This window comes from Acartia tonsa, chromosome 4 (assembly GCF_053477335.1).
Source record: "Acartia tonsa isolate MP-2025a chromosome 4, ASM5347733v1, whole genome shotgun sequence".
Taxonomy (NCBI): domain Eukaryota; kingdom Metazoa; phylum Arthropoda; class Copepoda; order Calanoida; family Acartiidae; genus Acartia; species Acartia tonsa.
The window spans coordinates 29,024,722-29,035,169 of NC_137263.1; the positions used below are offsets into that span (position 1 = coordinate 29,024,722).

General features: G+C 33.7%; 1 protein-coding gene across 2 annotated transcripts; it reads right to left on the minus strand.

Annotated features, from left to right (window-relative positions):
• Positions 1 to 995: 995 nt before the first annotated feature.
• LOC145316680 (tRNA:m(4)X modification enzyme TRM13 homolog) lies at positions 996 to 10,245 on the minus strand. Of its 2 annotated transcripts, XR_013878648.1 has the most exons (12): positions 9,925 to 10,245; positions 9,379 to 9,519; positions 8,945 to 9,104; positions 8,413 to 8,511; positions 7,819 to 7,895; positions 7,293 to 7,503; positions 6,373 to 6,528; positions 5,829 to 5,950; positions 5,505 to 5,616; positions 2,518 to 2,601; positions 1,237 to 1,898; positions 996 to 1,057 (listed from the first exon to the last, which is right to left on the minus strand). XR_013878648.1 is itself a non-coding variant. In XM_080157346.1 (11 exons), the coding sequence occupies exons 1-11, from the start codon at positions 10,097 to 10,099 to the stop codon at positions 1,703 to 1,705; spliced, it is 1,533 nt and encodes a 510-aa protein (XP_080013472.1). In that variant the 5' UTR covers positions 10,100 to 10,245; the 3' UTR covers positions 996 to 1,702. The 2 variants fall into 2 exon arrangements, 1 of the variants encoding a protein (XP_080013472.1); XM_080157346.1 differs by having other exon boundaries at positions 996 to 1,898.
• Between the last annotated feature and the right edge of the window lie 203 nt (positions 10,246 to 10,448).

Below are 10,448 nucleotides of genomic sequence, written 5' to 3' on the forward strand. Positions count from 1 at the left end.
TTCAAACTTTGCATGATGATTCCTGTAGTAGTTGGGTACGATTTAGAAAGCGTAGCAACTCTAACATGTTGATTTTTCTACTTTTTTAACAACAAATTTTCAAGTGTTTTAATTATCCGTTTGATCTGATGTTTGGTATATTGATTCCTGGGACAACAAAGAACAATATTATAAGCGAAGCAACTCTATAATCAAGTCCAAAAATGTAAGTATGTCCATAAACATTATCCTGTTTATAAGCAGTTTTTCAACAAATTTACCTACAATTTTGATTCGACATTTATACATTTATGTTCCGATTTTTCAGTTCAGATACTATACAAGTGTTAATGTCCGTTTGTCCTACCGTTTCAGTGCTTCGCTTTTATGGATGTTGTCATCCTTGTTAACTTGTAAAATACCATTGTATTGATTGTAATAGAAGGATGGGACTTATGATTAAAGTTAATTAACCTTGCTTTTATAGATAGAGCTAAATTGATTCTTTTATAAAAATATCAGGATGTGTGTTTGTGATAACTGATAAGCGAAGGATCACTGGATAGACATAATATATGTTCCATCTCATCCCATTTTTCTTTAAACCATAAAAAGGATTTTTTTTGCAGTCAAAATCATTTTTTTGTTTTATACCTACGAGACAAGATCGACTAAATTTTTCGACGATTATAAATATAGAGGCTAACATTGTTCTAAGAAATTCATAACTAACTTATTACACGTTTTGTCATGATGTTCATTAAACAGAGAAGAAAATTTACACGAAATAATTTACCTACGAAAAGCTTTATCCTAAGATATGCAACAATTTATAGCAGACTCATAAATGTTTCAACCAATGACCAGTACCTTCACAGTTATCCTATTAGCTTATAAAGATTTTTTAAAGAAATTATCCAACACTTTTAAAAACTAAATTTTAGACTGAAGGGCCAACGTAGCCCTTTCCCCAAAGACGTCTAGGGACGCTGCCAATAGTATGAAATAACACAATGAAAGGTATTCAAATGTATTTGTTGTTGCAAAAATTTTATTTTTACACATTATTGATAACATACTACAAAAACAAATTTATGAAGCATGGTAAAAGAGAGAATTACAAAATTTTGGCAGTATTTATTTCAAGGCGAAAAACGACATAAAGATGCTCTTTTCCATTTAAAATTGACAAATAAGACATTGTAACAGTTCTTTTTTTTACAACTTAATAATTTTAAATTCTCTTTTACCACGCACCTTAAAAAGTACAACTTTTTGTAAATTAATATGCGATATCCATACAACAAAATTTAAAAAAGGATGAGATGTAGAAAATAATATGGTTGGAATTGTTAGGAGCGAAAATAAGAGAAAAATAATAACAGGACAGACAAAAATTACGGAAATTTTATATTAATAATTTAATAATGTAACTCATATGTATAACGTATGTATATGTAATTATCCCATTTAAAAAAAATGGAAATAGCTACTCTTGAGTTATTTTATCAGTCGTACTTGAACTCTCTTTAAACCCCATTAATGTTAAAAAAAAATAGAGGAAAGTATTAACCAATATCTGAGAACTTTATTAGCAACCTAAATTGACGACAAAAATATCCAAGTATTATAAATCCAAAGTTAAAAATATCCTAACCATTTGTCTGTCCCACCTTTTTCTCGCTTTTCATCATTCTTATACAAAAAAAATATAAAAAAAACTCTATCCACTGGTTAGAGGCTTAGTGCAGACTATGAGTGCATTTTCTAATGAGATGAAAGGATCCACGTAATACTTTAGCTTCACGTCAAGATCTGTTGTGCTCTGTAAATATTTGAGACGTGCAAAGTCGAGAACTCGTTTACACTGTCGTCCTATCTCCTCTCTGGTTGCTTGGTCAAGCTGGAGGCGGGTGTATCTGGAAAAAAAAATCAAATCCTTATAATAAAGTAACAGGATGTCTGTTTGTGTGTACCGTAGGATCTCGCTAACCGCTGAACCGATCGCCCCCCCAAAATTTTTTTTTTACTATTTCTTTAAAATCTGAAATAAGAAATTGGGTTATCAAATTCGACTCTCCCCTCCTCAAGTGCCCCTAGAAGCCTCTAGGGGCATACCCGCTAGTAACAAATATTGAAATAACTTAAAATATTCAATTCTAAATGACTGTGGTAAAATTTTATTTATCGTGTAATGGGCTAAGCATGGCTTAATTGGTCAAACAACAATCCTCGGCAATTTTTTTTCTCTTGTAAAGATACAAAGTATAAATATTAAACACTCGTTAGAAGTATTCAAAATTTGATATTTTATCGTAATACTAGCGGCTATGGGAGGAAGGTGGTACCCTACCCCAAAATAGATATGAACCTTCCCAGGACCTATGAGAAACTACCCTGTTAAGGAGAACCATATCGGTTCAGCGGTTTGTGAGATCCTTCGGAAATAACAAATAGACAGACGGACATCCTGTTACTTTTAGAATTAAATTACAAAGTAAGTCAGTTGATTCTTTGTCGACTGAAACTCTTTCATACCTGTCTCTGTTGCCAGCAGGTTCTGGAGCTCCGGGTAAGGAAGGTCCAACATCATCTAGGAGTTCCAGCTCATCAATGGGAGAGTCCTGGACACAATACTTTTCATTCTCAAGCTTTATAGTAGTTTATAGCAATAACATCAAGAATCCTTTTGTCTTCATGAATTTTGAAAAAGGAAAGGTTTAATCAATTCTTTTTAACCGTAATCTTTAGCCCGATAGTTAAAAGGAAAACATGCAATTTTTCAAGGCTTATGAAAAGGGGGGGGGGGAAATGTGGTGACTCGTGCCACGACATACCAGCAATTTTATTTTGGGTGCTACTCCCTTAGTTTTAGAGATAATTGGGTGAAATCTTTAGGGCTGGGTCACTAATTACCCCAACTAGAGGTATCTTTCAAAAAAAACGGCGGCGGGTCCGCCGCTCGCCGCCATTTTCCGCCGCCGCCAAAAAAAAATTTTTTATTGCATTTCTCGCCGAATTAGGCAATTTGGAATCATTTGAGACCATGTTATTTTTTTCAAAAATTTTTCCCCTTATAACCAACCCTGCGGGGGGACAATCAATTCCAAAAATTTTTCCCCTTATAACCAACCCCGACTTAGTCATTTTTTTCAAATTCTCGTTTATCAAGGTATATCTTAAATTCAGTGCTTCTCCTGTGCTTATAAAGATATTGAAACAAAATCTTTTGAGGTAGATCAGCAAAAAATATTTGAATAAAAAATGGCGGCGTTACCACCGCTCCCGCCATCCACCGCCATTTTCCGCCGCCCACAGGACGGTTTGTAAGGGGAAAAATTTTTGAAAAAAATAATATGGTCTCAAATGATTCCAAATTGCCTAATTCGGCGAGAAATGCAATAAAAAAATTTGGCGGCGACGGCGGAAAATGGCGGTGGACGGCGGGAGCGGCGGTACCGCCGCCATTTTTTATTCAAATATTTTTTACTGATCTACCTCAAAAGGTTTTTGGCGGCGAACGGCGGGAGCGGCGGACCCGCCGCCGTTTTTTTTGAAAGATACCTCTAGTTGGGGTAATAAGTGACCCAGCCCAAAAGACTTCACCCAATTATCTCTAAAACTAAGGGAGTAGCACCCAAAATAAAATTGCTGGTATGTCGTGGCACGAGTCACCACATTTCCCCCCCCCCCCCCCCTTTTTATTCCGTTAGAAAAGCGTATTCAATTTTTGTTACGGACACAGAAAAGCATGTTCTATATTGTATCAATCACTTCATAATCAAGATTCAGTGTGGCCACAACCAAAAAAATAATGATACTGAAGAAAAAAAAGGAAATACTGAATCCTAAAATAAGAAAAAATACTGAAAATACTGAAGAAAAAAAAGGAAATACTGAAAATACTGAATCCTAAAATAAGAAAAAATACTGAAATACTGAACAAAAAAATACAAATACTGAATTAGTATTTTTTTTATATGATTCCTCATTTCAAAATTTCATATATCATACCTTTATAATTTGGGGGATATTTTAAAGACCTTTTAATTTTGCCTCTTAGATTTTCTTGCACCAATTAAGCAGAAAATGACTGATAAATATTTTAAATGATTACAAAACTTAAATACTATTTAGTTAATTTAAGAGCATGCTAAAAAACTTTACCTTTAATAATCATGCAAAGTACTCACCTTAGATTATTCATTCTATTAATAGACAAAAAAAATATCTGAAAAAAATACTGTATAAAAGCATCTCAAATATCTAAAAAATTTATATTTGAGATGAAATTGAAAAAAAATGTATATTACCATCATAGACGCTTTTTTTTTTTTGGGGGGGGGGGGGGGGGGGTAAAATTCGCGCGTCGCAATTTTTTTTACCCCACCCAAAATTTTTACCCCGGGGGTAAAATTTGCTTGGGGGGGGGGGTTATTTTCAATATCCGGCCGGATACCGGATATTGAAAGTATCCGGCCGGATATCCGGCTCTATATTTTTTTATACTTTACACCAAAAATCTGTGCTTTTTAAAATCTTAAATGGCTATAATTTTCTTATTATTGAAGCTAGAAGAACATTTTTTCTGAATAAGTTTAACTTTATGTAAATTTATATAAGATTTCTGAAGAAATTTTTTTTTACTACTTTAATATCTGGTAATTTGGCTGGTTATCCGGCCGGATAACCGGATATCCGGCTTTTGAAATCAGCCGGATATCCGGTATCCGGCCAAAAAAGTATCCGGCCCAACCCTAGTATTTACCCCCCGAAAATTGTTTGGGGGGGGGGGTAAATACCCCCTCCTTAATGGTTGGGGGTAAATTTTAAACGGGGGGGGGGGGGGGGTAAAATGAAAAAAAATTTGGGGGGGTAATCGCCCCTTTACCCCCCCCCCCTTTGGACGTCTATGATTACCATAAAAAAACAAAATTAATGTACAAAGTTATAGGGTAATTTAAAGGAAAGTAAAGTGAGGCGCGAAGCGCCGAAAAAAATCTGACATCAACTACTTGAAAAAACATCTTATTTATGCAAAATTTTTTGGAATTTAAGAAATAATGAAAATACTGAATCATAAAAATTTCCATAAACTGAAAAATACTGAATAAAATTTTCAAATACTGAATATTCAGTATTTACTGAAAATACTGAAGCCCCAATTTCCAAATACTGAAGAATACTGAAGATTTTCAGTATACTGAAGAATATGGCCACGCTGATAGATTTGTTTCAGAGTTACACCTTGAAATTATGTTGCGTTGAAGTCTCTTGCGTAAAACAATTGATTTTTTTGTGATTTCTCTTGGGAGGGTGGTGGTACCCTCCCCCAAAATAGTTGAAAACCTTCCCAGGACCTATGAGAAGCTACCCTGTAGAGGAGAATCATATCGGTTCAGCGGTTAGCGATATCCTGTTACTTTAGTATAAGGATGCCATTCCCTCCCGGTCAACCATTAAAATGCAATCAAATCTTAAAATGATATTATGAACTATTATTATATAAAAATGGAAGCATATGTTCCTGATGGTCTATAGGAGGAGCTGGAGCGCCACCAGAACGAGGTTTACCAGATCCACAGGTATACCAGCTTGTTATAGACGTCAACAAGGGAAAATCATCTTCCGTAAAACCTACAAAATTTAATATTAATGAAATAAAAACTAGGCCACATAGGTTGATTGCGATGTATATATTAATTTAATGTCGGAAAATATTTTAAAATAATGAATGATCCCCGTCCTAAATTTGGTGAATTCATAATATTTTTTATCTATTAGAGATTGGTTTGAATTTATTTGTTTAAATCTCCATAATCTGACGTTTTGACAAAATTATACTATACCTTGTTCTAAAAGGAAGTCTTTGCCAACATAAGGACCCCAATCACAGCGATGATGGCAACACAGGGCAATAAGAATGCCAACAAGGTCGGAACATGTGTTTCGTAAAGTCTGTGTCATGCATCTAGAATTAACATTTCAGAGTGAATATTTTGCAACCAGGCTGAATTTCTTTCCCCAAGTTATGAAGTAAAATCATGTAAATATATCCTTACCTTGAAATATAGAAAAATATAAATTTAACAACCCTGAACGATTGTCTAGTTTTAAATGGGGAATTATCATTTGTAAGCTCAAAAAAAATAATTTTCTGAAAACCATAAATGTGACGTAATGTTACAAGGCTACCAAGTGGGAAAAAGGGCAAGTGGATTCTTTGTTGCTAATTTAATTATCAGCAAAAAACCGTCATGGAAAATCAGATATTTGTTATTCATTTTGTAGTTCTTTTATTTTTATTTTCTTCATATAGAAAATAAAAATTATATCTATAATTATCCAAACTTAAATAACTTTTTTTGTATTGTAATTATTTTATGCTTTTACCTTATTGCTAAGTCAGTAGCTGCACCACACAGATGTTTACTGATGCCCACGACACTCTCCTTCTGATCTGTCAGGTAAGGTGAAAGACCCGCTAGACAAAGATCTTGAATATCTGCCCGCAATCTGACCAGCTCTATATCCTCACAGTCCCGCAACCTAAAATAATAAAGAAGTTACATATGTTTCAAAATGACCAAATTTTAGTGTTTTGATTTATTTTTTGTAATATACATACCTATAGAAAAAAAGTCTTTAAGGTTGTGACTTTTCTTTAATAGGCTATGCTTAATTCTTTAAATGAATAATAGATCTTATTTGTTCTGTATTCAAGGACGCGTCAAAATATTATAAATCATTTTTTGGATCTACTGCAGTTCATGGTAAAATATTGCTGGTAACGCAATTTTCCAAAAATCTATGAATTTTAAATGCTGCTAGCTGTCAAACAGTTGAACGTACTGATCATACCCGCACACCATTTTAAGCGGCATAAGAAGGCCTACAAATAATCTAGAATAGCCAAGATCCAATGATGCACAGGGAAAGCTTCACTGAAAAAAAAGGCGTAAAATAGGTCTTTTTCGCGCATTTCTCTGCACTGCGAGATAATTATGCCTTATTGATTTATGGCTATTCCAGATTATTTGTAGGCCTTCTTATGCCGCTTAAAACAGTGTGCGGGCATGATCTGTACGTTCAGCTGTTTGGCAGCTAGCAGCCTTTAAAATTAATAGATTTTTGGAAAATTGCGTTACCAGCAATATTTTACCGTGAACTGCAGTAGATCCCATTTTTTAAATCAAATTTACAGAAATAAATAAGGACAACACTTTAATGAAGAAATGATTTCAAAGGCAAAAAGCCTTCTACATTTTTATTTATAGTTTAGATTTATTTTATATTAAATTCAAATTTCCTACCTATTATCAAATTTGTGTCTATGGCTTGCTTTGTCAACTAGAATAAACTGGCAGGTGGAAGGATCTGGTAGCGCCTTGGTCAGCCAATACGTTAGCTGACCACGGCCACTCCCGAATTCTATGAAAGTATTTCCATTTTCTAACAACCCTGACTTGTCAAGTTGGCCAAGAAGACTGGAGTTCTGGAATAAATGCTTCAGTACGCTTGGACCTGAATATAAAATCAATGTGTAAAAAGATTTATCAGGTGCGATATCCCTGTTCATGATTAATACAAAACTACGAAATGCAAAGCAAACTTTTGTGAAAATGATTTTCCTGAATCATATTTTTGTCATAATTATAAAATTTAATATTTAGGTAGGTATCTTTTTTATGGGTGTAATAAAGTTTTATGCCAGAAGCTAAAATCTCGACAGTTAGGCTTTATAAATAACTTTGGGTGGTTTAAAGCTATTTTCCTATCCTCCTAGAAATTTATGAAACGCGAAAATCTAGAGCATCTTTGTATAAAAAGGACACTTACCATATTCAAGTTTATTTAATTCTTCCTCCATAGCACTGTGTTCAAGATGTTCCATTACAATATTACCATCAACAAACCTATAATATATCCTATTATATAAAGTAGTAAGCGTTTTTTGTCTGTCCCGAAGGATCTCGCTAACCACTGAACCGATATTGTTCTCCTTTACAGTGAAGCTTCTTATAGGTCATGGGAAGGTTTTAAACTATTTTTCGAGAGGGTGTCTTAACCCCCCTCTCCCCCAAAAAATAATTTTTATAACTCTTTGGAAACTCAAATTTAAAATAGGATGAGGTCGACTTTTCCTTCTCCTACCAGTGCAGTGCCCCTAGAGGCTTCTAGGGGCGTAGCCGCTAGTATATATATATAGTACATACAGTGCAAAGTCATATTATTGATTCATCATGGTTCTTCAATATCCCAGCCAACGTTAATGAAGCACTTACGATCGCTCTCTCCATTAAAAATGTTTACATCCGGAGCTGTGGAATAAAACAGCATTTCCTGGTGAAAATGAATTAAGCTATCCCAATATATTTTCGAGTAAAAACGCTAGATATAGGTATAAGATTTACATAAAAAATAAAACCTCACTTTTTATAAGTTGCCATAAGTTGTCCAATGATATTGATTAGTTTCTCATCAGAGGCATCTGCTATTGTTAGCCGGTCAAACTTAATGGGTCCAGCGCACCTAAAAGATTTAAAATGTTTAATCAACATACTACTACTAGAAAAACATTATTACGAGTATATCTTTACTAGAGCCTACGCCCCTAGAAGATTCTATGGATACTCAGGGGGGGGGGGGGGGGGCTGTTAAGACTTATAAGATGCTACATTGTAAAGGAGAACCATATCGGTTCAGCGGTTACAGACAAGCAGACGCAGATCCTGTTAGGGATAAATATGAAAACGTATACATCAATACTAATAGGTATAATTTCTTTAATTTTTTAGATTCATCATTAATAATTTTGATTTATCTCATAGGTATTAAATTTCTGTTAGAAACTAGAAGGCGTAGTTTACTAAACATTTTCACTTTTTATCGTTTTCATAAAGTGAACCTTAACTTTTTAATGAAATAGAAAGAAATTATCCATGAAATCTTTTGGAAAATATACCTTGGGTGGCCACTGTTAATTCCAGGCACAATATATTCAGGTAATATTAGCGGCGGCTTAGAGTTGCAAATTTTCAGGTGCTTGTCCATACGACTGGCAAAACAGGTGTGCTTCGGGTCATATGGACAGGGGACTCGAAGCTCAGAAATGGGTTTGGAACCTAAATAATTGAGTTCATATAATAGTCTCGAATGTTATCACTTGGCTATTAATAAGGAAATTAAATTTCATTTTAGATTTATGAAATGTAGGTATTTCATTTATCGTTTTGTATTTTGGAAAGCTTTCCGCGGTTGGTAAAATGAAATATATGTAGAAAATTGTCTATAATACGATACACGATCTTTCAGTAAGGCTACGAACAGGTTGTTTACCAGTGGATATTACGAAGCCATATATTTTCAAAAACGAGGTCGAAATATAAATATACCCACCAATTTCATGTTCTGTGACAGGTAGAGGTGTATGTTCCCCACAATACTGAGCTCCTGGCTTTACAACCATCCGACAAAATCTTTTCTTCCGTTGGACGTAGAAACCACACTTGCCAGCCTCGGGCCGCTGAATGACTGTACCTTAATAATACTTTCATCAGTCTAAATAAGATCAATTCGTGTGTTTCGTTTATTCTCTTTTTAAATTATTAATTACCCATTGATAAAGACATAGGTAATAATGTAAATACTAAATACGTTGTCTAAAATTAATGAAACATGCCAGCAAGAAGAAATTAAGGAGTTTCCTACCTACTATATTAAAAACTTGTTTAAAAATAGTTAGACGAAGATTGTCGTTAGATTGGTATAAACCAATAACAATAACATTCAAATTACATTCCCAAAACTTAGATAATAAAATGAATTTAACATAACATTAAATGAACTTTAGTAATTCACAGTAGAATATCCTTTATTCCAAAATATTAAAGAGTTAAGATGATAATAAAATTAATAACTAGCAAAAACATATAATAAAATAACCTGAACACTTTTTCTCCTGTTCTTTAGTAGGTTGTTGGACTGAAGGTGGTTCATTTTTTTCTACTTTTATTTCTTTCAACTTTTCTTTACAATCTTCACTTTCTCCATTACTTTGCATTGATTTTTCATTCACAGAACCTTTGTCCGTTTCACTCTTATCTGTGTTTGCGTCCATTGTTGACAAATAATGATACAATTTGCGAAATTTTAGCTAATTTCTTGCAATTTTTGCATGTCTTGTCAAAATTTTGCAGTGGTGCGCATCTAGAGTGTGAAATGCCGCGTAGTAATATGAGCATATATGATATAGAGCGCCACTTATACTCGGCATAGAATATTTAAACAACAATAAAATAGAAACTTTATTTCTATTTTAAAATTGATATTATTTATGTTCAATACATTCTTTTCTAATATCTATTATTTCACGACAGGCATATTCAATATTAAAACTTATTCAAATACAAAAAAAGTTTTGAAATAAAGCTTATGAAATTATTAAAGGAGTGTGAACGTAAAAAATC